General features: G+C 42.0%; 1 protein-coding gene and 1 long non-coding RNA gene across 2 annotated transcripts; both read left to right on the top strand.

The window, feature by feature from the left end:
* Window positions 1-604: 604 nt before the first annotated feature.
* Window positions 605-7743, top strand: LOC147639630 (spermidine copper dependent amine oxidase 1-like). Its single transcript, XM_086772380.1, has 12 exons — window positions 605-1320; window positions 1471-1580; window positions 1795-2100; window positions 2281-2393; window positions 2516-2846; window positions 2938-3153; window positions 3287-3523; window positions 3627-3812; window positions 3915-4055; window positions 4152-4420; window positions 6919-7000; window positions 7205-7743. The coding sequence occupies exons 1-12, from the start codon at window positions 1059-1061 to the stop codon at window positions 7334-7336; spliced, it is 2385 nt and encodes a 794-aa protein (XP_086628506.1). The 5' UTR covers window positions 605-1058; the 3' UTR covers window positions 7337-7743.
* Window positions 7744-9019: 1276 nt separating this feature from the next.
* Window positions 9020-11464, top strand: LOC147639629 (uncharacterized). Its single transcript, XR_015261751.1, has 3 exons — window positions 9020-10222; window positions 10314-10403; window positions 10765-11464. It is a non-coding gene; the product is annotated as an uncharacterized LOC147639629 (long non-coding RNA).
* The last annotated feature ends 3377 nt before the right edge of the window (window positions 11465-14841 follow it).

Here is a 14841-nt window from a genome sequence, read left to right as displayed (position 1 = left end):
AATGCCAAAAAACGGGCATGCCGCATGACTATATCAATTGCATATGCACTTAATATCTATTCAACTACTTGTACTTTCATTACATATTTTAAGAGAGACCATTCAATGTGATGGAGACTACAGTCCCCTTTCACATTGCCCAACTTGATAGTGTTTAGTCCATCGGCACGTAATCGGAAACCTGGCAGGGAGCCCAAGCTTGTCGGCGGCAATAAAATCTCACTAAATAAAATCAGCATATTAAAAAGTTTATTTCTGACAGTACCAAGATTGATTTTTGTTCTCTCTGCATCATGTGCCCAAATTTGGTATTTTTTGTTGCCCAATAGGAAAATTTGGGTGTAATTTGCAGCTGAAATGCCAAAAAACGGGCATGCCGCATGACTATATCAATTGCATATGCACTTAATATCTATTCAACTACTTGTACTTTCATTACATATTTTAAGAGAGACCATTCAATGTGATGGAGACTACAGTCCCCTTTCACATTGCCCAACTTGATAGTGTTTAGTCCATCGGCACGTAATCGGAAACCTGGCAGGGAGCCCAAGCTTGTCGGCGGCAATAAAATCTCACTAAATAAAATCAGCATATTTTCTGCATTATTTTAAACTCCAATATAAACGCCTCCAATCTTCTCGGCAGCACAACACCCTTTTTCCGCCATAGCCTGCAAGTCTCGTTCCGCCATAGCTGAAGGGCTTTAGGTCCCCGAATTCAGAACTTCGTTTTTGCGCCAGGCTTGTACAGAGCTTCCCCCTCGCTTCTGCACTTTTCTCCATAGACAGAAACTCTGAGGTGTTCTGCGCCTTCCAGAAGTTCTCGGTTTTCTGCGCTTTCCGACTTAACCTTTCCGCCATGGCAAGGGGAACTTCGTGCTAGGCAGGCGATCTCGGAGATTTGTCTGCTTGCTTGTTGTGCTGCATCATCATTGGTCTTCATCTCCGTTCACCCGGTTGCGGGAGCTTTCCCTTTGCTTGCTGTATGTCAGCTCGTGTCCTCGCAGGTATCGAGCAGCACGGCGTCGTCCCCCAGTCCCTTGCCAATCCCTCCACATGGCCTCACATTCGAAACAGGCGACGGTTTGCTGCAAGTCGACCGCCCCTCCTCATCCGATCGCAGTCATGGCAGCTGTTCCAGCAGCATGTAAGGCCGTGAAGGAGGAGGCTTTGCTCACGAGAGAGGCAGCTGCTGGAGGTCTGAACATGGATTCTAACTGGAAATCACCTGCCGCCTCTCTCGCGGAGGAATCTGCAGTCGCTATCGCCAATCCTTCCCTCACCTCGCTCAAGGCGGAGGGAGCTGCCATCTCGAAAGGTATGGAAAAACTTGCTGTCGAAGAGTGTCATGGCAAGGCTAGCTTTATTTCTTGCAGCGCCGTGCAGAGCGAAGCGTTTTGCTGAGCTCGGTGCGAAGCGTTTCTTTTAGATTCGCGGCTTTGTGACTAAGCCACAGGTGTTATCGCAGGGCCTGGCGTTGTGCCAATACCTCAATCCATTCACCCCTTGGATCCGCTTGTTCCAGCTGAAATTGCAGTTGCCATTGCTACAGTCAGGGCAGCAGGAGCTACCCCAGAGGTAACCATCCTCCTCCCCTTCACTGTAGCCTAACGGTATAATATGCACCATAGCTGTATTGCCTCAGCATACATCATATCGATATTGCTATACCTTTGCCACAGCCTTTATTGTCCTAGCATCCATTAAGCTGTATTGCTCATCATACACTTATTTTATATCGCATAGCACGTATAATAATATTATCAAGTTCATCTTTTGCAACTCTTTCCAGGTGCGGGATGGAATGCGTTTTGTTGAGATAGTACTCAAAGAGCCAGAGAAGCATGTCATTGCCATAGCCGATGCCTACTTCTTCCCCCCTTTTCAGCCTTCCATTCTGCCCAAGGGGAAAGGAGGGCCTGTCATCCCCAGGCAATTGCCACCACGGCAGGCAAGGCTCATTGTGTACAACAAACTCACGAATGAAACTAGTGTTTGGATTGTTGAACTAAGTGAGGTGTACGCTGCAGCCCGAGGTGGTCATCACCGCGGCAAGGTGTTGTCTTCGCAAGTCATACCCGATGTGCAGCCACCCATGGTAAGATCTTAAGAGAGTGTTTCTTATTGGCTTCAATGGACACGTATACAATTTTGCAATCTGAATCATGTAGGACCACATTAGCTATATGAAGTGCAGTCATTATCAACAGAATAAAGCAAGCATTAAGCAAATCCTCTCTCTCATTAATTAGGATTTCATTTTTGTTTTCCCCTCCAGGATGCTCTGGAGTATGCGGATTGCGAGGCTACAGTGAAGGCTTATACTCCCTTTAGAGATGCAATGAAAAAAAGGGGCATCAATGATATGGAACTTGTCATGGTTGATGCATGGTAAGGTGCCACAACTAGCTGTTTATATGCAACAAGTAGTGTGTAGGGTCAGATGATCACATACCAACATCCTGATTTTGCCAGAGTCAGATTCAATCGCTAGTTTACTTGATGTCTTCTAGGTGTGTTGGATATTATAAGGAAGAAGATGCGCCTAGTCGAAGGCTTGCCAGGCCATTAATCTTCTGCAGAACTGATAGTGACTGCCCTATGGAAAATGGCTATGCTCGACCTGTTGAAGGAATACACGTCTTAGTTGACATGCAAAATATGAAGATTATCGAGTTCGAAGACTGCAAGTTGATTCCACTTCCACCTCCTGATCCTCTTCGAAACTATACTGCTGCCGAAACCCGTGGTGGGGTTGACCGGAGCGATGTAAAGCCTCTGCATATCATTCAGCCAGAAGGACCCAGTTTTCGTGTCAATGGTTATGCGGTGGAATGGCAAAAGGTGTCTGCAACTGTGTACTTTTAGCCGATCTTTCTGCTGTTAGGATGTTAACGGTATTTGGTCAATCCTAACTTGCCCACAATGTTTGCAGTGGAATTTTCGAATTGGTTTTACGCCAAGGGAGGGTCTAGTGATTCATTGTGTTGCATATAATGACGGTAGTCTAGGCCGGCGATCGATCGCACATCGTCTAAGCTTTGTAGAGATGGTTGTTCCATATGGTGATCCAAACGAGCCCCACTATAGGAAGAATGCCTTTGATGCTGGAGAAGATGGGCTTGGCAAGAACGCACATTCCTTGAAGAGGGTTAGTTTCTGCTTGAAAGCTTCACAGTTTGGAATAAGTGAGTGAAGTTACAGGGGCAAACAAAATGTTGTACCCAGGTTTGGAACTTTCCAGTAATGGGCTTTAAACTTTTCGTTATATTTTTCTTTTGCAGGGGTGTGACTGCCTAGGGCATATCAAGTATTTTGATGCACATTTCACAAACTTTAGTGGTGGCGTTGAAACAGTTGAAAACTGTGTGTGTTTACATGAGGAAGATTATGGAGTTCTTTGGAAGCATCAAGATTGGCGCACGGGCCTTTCAGAAGTGCGGAGATCGAGACGTCTCACTGCGTCTTTTTTCTGCACTGTTGCAAATTATGAATATGGCTTCTTCTGGCATTTCTATCAGGTCTCTACAAGAGTTATAATGTTGCTGAGTAGAAACTAAGTTACCTAGTATGTCATTAGCAAATCTACGTCAGCTAAACTGTATCGTTACACAATCATTGCAGGATGGAAAAATAGAAGCTGAAGTGAAGCTGACTGGAATTTTAAGCTTAGGAGCTTTAAAGCCTGGAGAGATCAGGAAGCATGGGACCGTGATAGCACCAGGGCTGTACGCTCCTGTTCATCAGCATTTCTTTGTTGCACGCCTTAACATGGCTGTGGACCACAAGCCTGGGGAAGTTTTGAATCAGGTCAGGAGACCCACTGTCTGTTTGCCTACAGAGCATGCTTTACATTTTTATTTCCTGTACCGTGACTGCAAGTACTCTTGCCTTTTTTTTTTTGGCTGTTAGGTAGTGGAGGTAGATGTGAAAGTTGAAGAGCCAGGCCCAGACAATATGCATAACAACGCATTTTATGCTGAGGAGAAACTTCTCCGATCTGAGTTGCAGGCTATGCGAGACTGCAACCCTCTTGCAGCTCGACACTGGATTGTAAGAATCAGACATTAATCAACAAAAGCCTTCTGATATTTGTGTATTATGGCTATGGATTTGCGGATAATAAGCTACCGTATTTTCTCTTTGCAGGTACGAAACACACGTAGTGTAAACCGAACAGGACAGCTGACTGGCTATAAGCTAGTTCCCGGATCTAATTGTCTTCCTCTTGCTGGTTCAGAAGCAAAGTTTCTTAGAAGGGCTGATTTTTTGAGGCACAATCTTTGGGTAACACAATACAATAGGGAGGAACAATTTCCTGCTGGCGAGTTCCCCAATCAAAATCCACGTGTTGGAGAAGGCCTGCCAACCTGGGTGCAGCAGGATAGAAAGTTGGAGGAGGCTGATATTGTGTTATGGTAAGCCTCATCTTAAGGACTTTTTTTTTCCTACTTAAGTAATCTGTTGCCTTAGTCCTTTAACCCACCATCTAGTAATCAGAAAATGTCAGCTGCTCGAAAACGTTTCCCAGCCCTCGGTAACTTGTTTACTCAATCCTGTGGTTTTGTTGAGGTCTCATTGTTGTGCAGTTTTCGCTCTCCTCTACCTCAACTCATTGGAGTTTTTTCCTTTCAATTGAGTAATCTACTGCCTCAAATCACATGTTTACTGCAACATTTGCAAACGTAATAGTTCCTTTTTTTGAAACAAGGTTTGTGTTTTCTTTCAAGTATCTTTGGCATCTGAAGTCATCTGGCCAAGCTTTGTGAGAAGACTCACGTGGCCTGGTTGCACCCTCCATTTTGTAAGGCTTGGCTAGCAGGTCAATGCTAGCTTTTCCTGTCTAGAGCAGGTCAATGCTATATAGAAAGCAGGCTATTCCCCAGGTCTCGCCAGTTCAGAAAGAACAAGTCTATCAGCTGCAAGTACACTACTTGAAGCTGCAGGTATTACGACTCCCAGGTGCATTGCCTATAACCTGTGAGGCAGTTAGTTGTCTGGATGTTGCAATAAGTGTCTGACTGTGATCTTCTTGTCTCCCAGTTTGTCCCTTTTGCAGTGTACTTTAAAGTAGAGAGCTACATTTTTTTGATTTTCATACTGATGACTTGGGTGGAGAGGACAGTTCCTCTTAACTGTCTATCCTGAATTTAAGCCAGTGCAACTCATGGTGGTGTGCTCATGTGCCTTAATTCTGTGCAGTTTACAAACTAAGCATATTTTCCTGCTGTGGTTCTTCCATGCCACATCTGGCTCCCTAGGGCCCTGTGTCGGTACAGCCTGTCACGTGATGAAACCCTTAGCTGCCCAATGCTATCCTGACGTGTGTTTTTTCAAGTAACTTGGCGCTTTAATAAAAAATTTATGTGATTGAAGAACTGGTAATGGTGGTTTAGTCATCCTAGGTGGGAGTTTCTTTGGCATAATCCACGTCCAATGGATATATATATATGCTCTTATGTGTGTGTGTGTGTGTGTGTGAGAGCATATCTTGATACAGAGTTCTACACACACTATTGGGCACTGATGACGTTAGTGGGGATGTCGTAGTATCTAGTCCATACTATGCATAATGGAGTTGATAGTTATATAGTCTTGTGGATTGACTACCATGAGTATATAACATGCACGTTCCTAAAAGGTGATTTTGGCCATGTTCTTGGATTCATCTAGGTATATATATATATGCCATCTCCAATAACTGTTCATGGGGTAGTCCATTATACTCCCTGCTAGACCAGGAGCATTTATGATATGAAAGCAAGCCATGGTAGCTGATTGCATACCCCTTTTGGTACTCATGTATAGGAGTTTGATTTCTATGGTCTGTTGATAACCTGTTTTCCAGTGCTATGACCTTGCATTCCAGCTACTTTTTGCTCTCTTACTTTCTAGATTCTTGTCTTGATGTTGTACTACCTAGTTCGTGAATTTCTTCAAGTTTGGAATGCCTGTGTGTGCCTCTCCTCCTTTTTGTGGTTGGTGAGATGGCCGATGGCATTATCAATATGTATGTGACCAATTATGTCTCGTGTGTGTGTGTGTGTGCGCTTGCATTCCAGCTACTTTTTGCTCTCTTACTTTCTAGATTCTTGTCTTGATGTTGTACTACCTAGTTCGTGAATTTCTTCAAGTTTGGAATGCCTGTGTGTGCCTCTCCTCCTTTTTGTGGTTGGTGAGATGGCCGATGGCATTATCAATATGTATGTGACCAATTATGTCTCGTGTGTGTGTGTGTGCGTGCGTGCGTGCGTGCGTGCGTGCGTGCGAGAGAGAGAGAGAGAGAGAGAGAGAGAGAGAGCTGCTGTATTTGTAACCTGCCACTTGCTCAGGAATGCCTTTGGAGTTAATGGGCCCAGACTGGCCTGGCCTGTCATGCCGGTTGAAAGATTGTGTGTGTGTGTGTGTGTGTGAGAGAGAGAGAGGCCCGACATAGTTGCAGGAAAATTCCCACTCAGCACCCTCACCTCGTACCCTTCCGTCCTGTTCAGTGTTTGCGTTTGGTTCTGGCCCCCTTTGAGTATGCCTGTGACAGTTGTCGCGGTGGTTCATTCCCCGTGTCCCCCTTTCGGGCTTTCGGGTGGGCGGGGGATGCCATGTCCTGCGGTCTAGCCTTAGCCCTTGGCAAGCAAATCGATCGCTTTGTGGCTGTGTGCCCTCTCTCAGAATCTTGTGGTATGTCCTGTCCTTTTGGTCGAAACTGGAGACGTTTTCTTGCTTCTTTCAGTACTTCATCTTCGGACTCTGGATTTTTTTCCACAGACGAGCAAGAAAAGGGGAAAATCATGGGCTGTCATGCCGGTTGAAAGAATTGTGCGTGTGCGTGAGAGAGAGAGAGAGAGAGAGAGAGAGAGGGGGGGGGGGGGGGTGGAAGGTGTTTGCTAGCTGTTGTTTTTCTTACCTGCCACTTTCTCAGGTATGTCTTTGGAGTTACGCATGTGCCCAGACTAGAAGACTGGCCTGTCATGCCGGTTGAAAGAATTGGCTTTATGCTTATGGTAAGCATTTCTTGTTTAAACGGTTGCCACTGGTATTTTTTGGTGTTTATTGCAGCCTCATGCGTTTTTCAACTGCTCTTCAGCCATAGATGTTCCACCCATTAATTTAATTGATTTGCTTTTAATAGGACTTGTAAACGCCAGCAGACAGTGGGGGTTTTCAAAGCTTGTTAACAGGACTGGTATATTTGGTGTTTATTGCAGCCTCATGGGTTTTTCAACTGCTCTCCAGCGATAGATGTTCCACCCACTTTTCCTGAGACAGAGGGGAAATGGAGCAATGGAACAAAGGCAGGCATGCAGAGTCCAACGCACGCCCTTTTGTCGAAGCTTTAACTATGAATATGAGCTTACACTTTGGTGCAGGTAATTTCGGGCTGTGTGGTGGACTGTCGTGTGGACACATTGGTGAGGGGGGTAGGGTGACGCAGTCTCTTGTAAGTTGAAATAATTTTCTCTGGCAACTATCTATTCATCTTTGGCCATAGTGATGTTTAAATTACCCTTTGTTAGAAGAAGAAAAGCTCTTGGCAACAGTTTCTCACGGGACCATGTTAACGAAGGCTTAGCTCAGAAAGACACATGTGAACGGGCATAATCTACACGGGGCAAGGCTTCACTCAGAAAGACTCCTCTGAGCGGGTACAATTTACATGAGTCATCGTATGGAAAGTTTCTATGCCTTCAAGAATTGGTTTAATTGTGTTTTGCGTGGAACTCTTAAGCTGTTCTGTTTTGTGATCGATATGGTGCACAACCCTTATACTGTTTTTACAGCTGCCCAGTATGTGCGAGGATCCGGTAGAAAATAAAAGTTTGACGCGTGTTTCTAAATTCTCTCGAAGCCTCTTGAATGCAAACTTCTAAGGAAGCATTAATAACATTTGTACATCGTCAACAACATTTCAATAGGACGCCCCAAAACCTCATGATAACTTATTGCTCGTATGGTGTGCTTTGTCAGTCCTACATTAGTCTAGATGCTGCTCTAAGTTCGTTAGTACAATATCTAGTTCACAAACTGGTGAAAAAGTTTGCCTTCTATTTTTGGCATATACGGAAGTGATGGATGCAAGGAAGTTACAGCCCAACTTTTTTGTATTTTCCCTCAAGAAGTCTGTCTAAATCTTGCAAGCGCCTTGGCGTGAGTGAACATTTGAGGAAGGATATAGGCCTGTGAAGTCGGGAAGAAATTAGCCTCCATTCCATGCCAATCGAAAGTCTTTCACTATAGAAATCACAGCTTTACATGGAAGCGTGCTCCATTATGCCTAGCTGTATAAATGTCTCAAAAACACAAGGAACAATGGTAAACCTTGTTATGAATTACGTAAACCTAAGCTCATAACTTCTTATTAATCGAAAACTCATATTAAAGGGCCACGTAAAGCTTGTAGAACCACTAGAGGCATATTAATCTCATCAACCATGCCAATGGGATTATGCATAAGTACGGAGGTGTCATCCTAGTGTTCCTGTATATTAATTGAGCATGATACAATTAGTAGATAGGTATGGAGGTGTCATCCTAGTGTTCTTGTATATTAATTGAGCATGATACAATTAGTAGATAGGTCTTTGGATCACATGGATATGCTGTGCTTTTACTTTACCAAAGAGGGATCCCAAAGCTATGATAGTGTCCCCTCCTACTTCTACTTCCCCAAAGAGGGATCCTCAAGCTATAATAGTGTCCCCTCCTACTACTATGCCTATTGCTTTGCTATTGGATCATATGGATACAATGTGATTTTGCGTAACCAAAGTGGGTTTCATTAGCTATGATAGTGTCCCCTCTTGCTGTGCCTATTGCTATCCTTGATTAGCAACTACATGTAGAGATTTTCTTCTGTGATTCAAAGGGAAAGAGATGGAGTTACCCTTATCCATGTACTGCTTCTTTTTCTTACTCCCTTATCTATGTACTACTTCTTTTCTTACCTCTTGAGCTCATAACATAAAAACCGATGCTCTGATGCCATGAGAAGAATGCAGGGGAGAGGTTGAGCTTGATCAATTTTCTTCTTTTTTCTTTCTTCTTACTTCTCTACAGAACCATAACGTAAAGATAAGAGTATATACTATAAGGGAGAGTAATCTACTACTAAAATATACAAGGTCCATAATGTGAACTCGACTATATGTGCTGGTGCTATAACTATGATATAACTCTAGTAACCAAAGTGGTTGTCATTAGACAACTTCTAAACCACTGGGGGCGGCATATTAAACATAATCTCATTAATCATTTCAATGGCATAGGTGTGGAGGTATCATCTTAAGCTCAATATAACTCAACTATATGAACAGGTGTTATAACTATGATATAACTCTAGTAACCAAAGCGGCTGTCATCATATAACCTCTGAACCACTGGCGGGATATCAATCATAATCTTACTAATCATTCTAGTGGCATAAGTGTGGAGGTGTCATCATGGCGTGTCATCCATATGCGCACTAGTTGAGCTCGATATCTAAACACTTTTCACTTTCCTTGTAGTAGCTACTAGCATACTTAAGATGTGCTTATCTTCTTGTGATCTTTAAACATAGTGCTATACTGGAGTTTGTGAGTACAAAAACAAGAAAAGTTTTATTTTTTTCTAAAATTTTTATTTATTTTTTAATTGATTTTTTTTGCAGGACCATTGGTAACATTGGGGAAACAAAGTAAATAGATGTTGCATGCTTAAATTCTTTGTTTGCATGCTTAAATTCTTATATTTTCTTTATTTTTTGTACTTTTTTCTTTAAAAAAAACACTAAAATTTATGAAAAAAATTGGGTGTAATTATTTTAATTATTTATAAATTAGATGTGTAGGTATGTTAGATTTAAAGAAACCCAAAAAAATAAAAATAGAAACTTAAATTCTAAAAAAAGTAAAAACCTACAATAGTACATATGGAAACATATAATTGTATGTATACGACTTAAATCATACAATAGATAATTCAATCTCATGCATGATAAGTAGTAAAATCTTACCCCCTATGATCGAATAAAATTGTGGTAGGTGGCAAATATAATCAATCGACATTGAATGTGAGTTATCCTTACCTTATCTGCACATCTTAGTAGTGATATGTCCTACACTTAGAAAATAGGTTATATGTGTTGATTTGTACCCTAAACAACTATTGTTTAACTGTTAGGATATTTTCTAGAATGGCTTTGGCTCAAGGAGGCTTTAGAGAAATCATTCATTGTTAGGTACAAGGTTGGCCTCTTCTTCATCATTACTGTTGTTAAGGAACTGATCGCTTATCCTCCCCGAGCAACTTGTTGAGAGTCTTTGGTTATGCGCGCAGCAAACACCAAGCGGATACGGACCCAACATAATATATACACAATCCACAGGCTACGGAAAACTACTTGGCTTGATTGCCTACTATTGAAAGGTACAAAGACATCGATAGCTTAATAGATAACCCTACTTAGCATAATGCAAGAATGGAAATGAATATACAAAGACACAATCAGGAAGACGCGTATATAAAGAGATAACAAAAGAAAAATCTTTCTTTATTTCAAAAAGAGAATATGATACAATCAGCGGCGGCAGCCAGCCTTGCAAAGTTCAGGATCCATCCTTTTATATTGCTTGCCTTGCAGTATCCATTTTGGTACTATGATTTCCCTAGTGATAACGTGCGTCGACTGGGTGTTAAGGAAGCGCCATTCTTGTAATAAAGTGCTCTGGCTAACATTTGGCTGGCCCTGACAATTAGCGGTGTGCTGACATATGGCTCTGTGTGCCAGGGCGCCCAACTGCATGCAATTCTGGCCCCTGCGACATAGACTGGCTTACGGCCAACACTTGGCACGCTCGGTGGGTTGGATTCCCTATCCGACGACTTGAACTCAAAAAATGTTTGCAGCTTTCGAAATGTTAGATGCTTCTTAGCATTTTGTGGATGGCAATTACCTACAGATGGGCACCATGCTAGATGCTTCTTACCATCTAACATGCATGGGGGAGTTGTCTGGACCCTTAGGCTAAGGTCCCTTTTACCTGATTTCAATTTATTCCAATTGCACATTGGAAATTTCTTTTTGAATATCTATTTCAGAGGAAACCATTTTAGACACTAGGAGGATTTTTATATCAAAAAATGTCAATTTTGAATTATCTCTCTCTAGACATTTTCTCTCTCTAGGCCAAAGTAGGGTAAAACAGGATCTTTCTTTTATTTCAAAGAGGGAAATAATTATAAGATTAGAAGGGGAGGTTCTTATACCTGCACACCTCAAAAGTCGGAGGGAGGAATCTTACATCCTACCCCACTTAAAAAACGCGAGATGTCCTCATCTCGCAAAATTAGAGGAGAACTCTTTTCCTTAAGATCCAACTGATTCTGGAGTTCCTTATAGTCTGGTGAACCCAACAGAATCCTGGGATAAAGATCCCTCATATAAAACTCATCATCTGATAATAATTCACTCAGATTGTAACATTCAATCCTTATCACAATAATGGTCCATTAGATCGAAATTTCTTTTTGAATAGTCCATGGAAATTTTCAATTATACAGATTTTTAATTTGACATCCCTTAACTTGATCCACTGGATCAAGTGTTAACAGCAGCAGCAATCTGCCAGCACAATCCACTAATCTCATAGTGATTTGCTGAAGTCATTAACGTCATTTTTTCAGCTACGAACATCATCACAGGGACTCATCCCATTCATCCTCATTGTGGTTTTGCTTAGTTTATTACATTTCAATCAAAATTCAAGAATCTTCATTTTTCAATCAGAATCCAAATCAACTCATCAGTTCTCAACCAGAATTTAAAATCATATCAACCACATTCGAATTCATCGTCTGGATAGTATTAATGCTTATAATTTCAAGTCTTAGATTTACTCGTATATATACTGCCAGTAAAGAGCTACAGTTATACCCTCGGTATATATGGGTAGTCACGGTCCTTGAAACTATAAGGTAAATATCATCATGTCTAGGCCTCAAGCAAGTCAGGGATTCCATACAATTACGGTACTTCCATCTGAAGACTCAATTATCAATTTACGAATTTCAGTTTGAATATCAAATTGTATGAATTTTATCACACAATTACAACCTTTTAGTGCTTCTTCATAAATTTTTGACATTTTTGGCTTCTCGGTTGATCCTCATTAGCCAAAACGCTCTGATACCAGCTGTGAGGTCCCTAACCTCACCGCACAACGAAGTCAGGGGTGCTAGCAGCGGAAGTAGCACTTCTTGCGCGGGGCAGGGTCCCACACTCGGGGCCTCGTCCACAGATGTCCGGACAAGAGACTAATCCATCGGTTCAAAACCGAGTCCGGAAAATTTTCCCTTGCCCGGAAAGCACGGGCGATTCCTCCAGGATAACTTTTCTCTAACGTAGTCAAAAGCCTTAACTCACTGAACTGATCTGACTATACCTGTAAGTCCCATAGCCAGATAAGGGAAAAGATTGTACTTGGATCATAGCGACCAACGCTTTTTTCCTCATTGAGCCACAGCCGTTGATTCTTTTCTATAGAACACTTTTTGTTTGGGGTTTACTTCATCTATCGAACCAGAACAGAATTGAGTCTCAATTTAGGGATCCATCAGTCCAGCAGCCTAACCCCATCAAGTCCCATGGGTTAGCCAACCGCCCAACTACTGTAGTGATGGGATCCAATTAAGAATTTGGTTAGGTTGTCCTGAGTACCAGGGAAAAGAGTTCCTAGGTCCCCTAGCCGGATATTCATGCAAACTTAAAACTAGTCAGACCACTTACACACCCAATATGAAATTGCCTTTTTCACACATTCAACAGTCTTTAAAACAATCATTTAATGAAACCATAGTGTCACTGATCATAATCCTCTAATTATCCAGTTGAATCCTTATTTCTAAACATTCCTTCATCGATATATCGGGCAACCAGAACGCTCACCCCCTGTCCTCTCAGGGGCCTTTTCGATAGTTCCTAGCTCATAGTAACCGGCAAGTATTCACTTTAACAAAAATGGAGTCTCCGTTGAAGATCAGCAAGATCAACCAACAGATCCGTATAAAAGAGCCATGGACTCATCCGTTGAGGACCAGCAAGGTCAATCAACCAAATCCATGCCTAAATTCAGAAAACAACTCTTACTCCTTGTTCCAATATCTTCCCTGACGTACCTCTGGGTATCTTCGGTGACCCAGAGCCCGAGCACTGTATGGTTAGCACACTCTCTAGGATCCTTCGTAGGTCACCTAGCGCTTCACTCATAGGCCGCTTCCTTGGTCCCTTATCCACTGTACCAGAAGCTCACCATTTAAATCAAACCGAGGCTGGTCAAGACCTATGCCCAAAATCAAAGCAACGCTGGTCAAGATCTCGACCTTGCTACGCGAGATGTCCTCCGTTGTTGACTCTCCGTCATCAGCAGTTGCAACTTAAACAGATAGGTCTCCCACGACCTCATTCACAAGATGGTCAAAATGCTTCCCCAGCATTCTTGACATAAAATAATTATTTAAAAACAGATTTCACATACAAATACAGTTCCAACAATATTTGCATCTTTTCTCATCACTCCACATCCTTTCACATTAGTCCCCATCTTTTCTCATCTTTCCACAATTTTGTTTTCTTCATCAATCCCTATCACATCACATCATTTCCACATTAAATCACATCCAATCGCACCATCCACACATCAATCCACATCATCCATACATCCATCCACATCATCCACATCATCCATACATCCATCTCCACATCAATCCACATTATCGCCACATCCATCCACATCTTCCATACATCCATCCATATCAATCCACATCATCCATACATCCATCCACATCAATCCACATTATCCACACATCAATCCACATCATCCATACATCCATTCACGTCAATCCACATTATCCACATCATCAATCCACATCATCCATACATCCATTCACGTCAATCCACATTATCCACATCATCAATCCACATTATCCACACATCAATCCACATCATCCATACATCCATCCACATCATCCATACATCCATCCACATCATCCACCTTAATCCACATCATCCATCCACATCAATCCACATTATCCACACATTCTTATCACAATAATGGTTCATTAGACCGAAATTTCTATTAGAACAGTCCTTCATAGAAATTTTCAATTATACAGATTTTTTATTTGACATCCCTTAACTTGATTCACTGGGTCAAGTGTTAACAGCAGCAATCTGCCAGCACAATCCACTAATCTCATAGTGATTTGCTGAAGTCATTAACATCATTCCAGCTACTACGAACATCATCACAGGGACTCGTCCCATTCATCCTCATTGTGGTTTTGCTTAGTTTATTACATTTCAATTAAAATTCAGGAATCTTCATTTTTCAATCAGAATCCAAATCAACTCATCAGTTCTCAACCAGAATTTGAAATCATATCAACCACATTCGAATTCATCGTTTGGATAGTATTGATGCCTATAATTTCAAGTCTTAGATTTACTCGTATATACTGCCAGTAAAGAGCTGCAGTGATACCCTCGGTATATACGGGTAGTCCACGGTCCTTGGAACTATAAGGTAAATACCATCATGTCTAGGCCTCAAGCAAGTCAGGGATTCCATACAATTGCGGTACTTCCATCTGAAGACCCAATTATCAATTTACAAATTTCAGTTTGAATATCAAATTGTATGAATTTTATCACACAATTACAACCTTCTTCATAAATTTTTGACATTTTTGGCTTCTCGGTAGATCCTCATTAGCCAATTCGCTCTGATAATAGCTGCTCCACAAACAACCACTCCACCCTCCACGGCTTCCGTGGAGGGTGGGTGAGCCCATCTCCCACACAGACCCC

Source organism: Cibotium barometz, chromosome 3 (assembly GCF_041138505.1).
Source record: "Cibotium barometz isolate CiBa-2024 chromosome 3, ASM4113850v1, whole genome shotgun sequence".
NCBI lineage: Eukaryota > Viridiplantae > Streptophyta > Polypodiopsida > Cyatheales > Cibotiaceae > Cibotium > Cibotium barometz.
Note: the sequence above shows the minus strand (reverse complement) of the source record. Positions and strands in the feature narration are given on the sequence as shown.

Bases quoted from the DNA above. Each gene is read 5' to 3' on its own strand.
- LOC147639630 (XM_086772380.1), top strand. From the start codon at position 1,059: ATGGCCTCACATTCGAAACAGGCGACGGTTTGCTGCAAGTCGACCGCC. The intron at 3,154-3,286 runs GTTAGTTTCTGC...TTTCTTTTGCAG, and splicing joins ACGCACATTCCTTGAAGAGG to GGGTGTGACTGCCTAGGGCA. The intron at 4,056-4,151 runs GTAAGAATCAGA...TTCTCTTTGCAG, and splicing joins TTGCAGCTCGACACTGGATT to GTACGAAACACACGTAGTGT.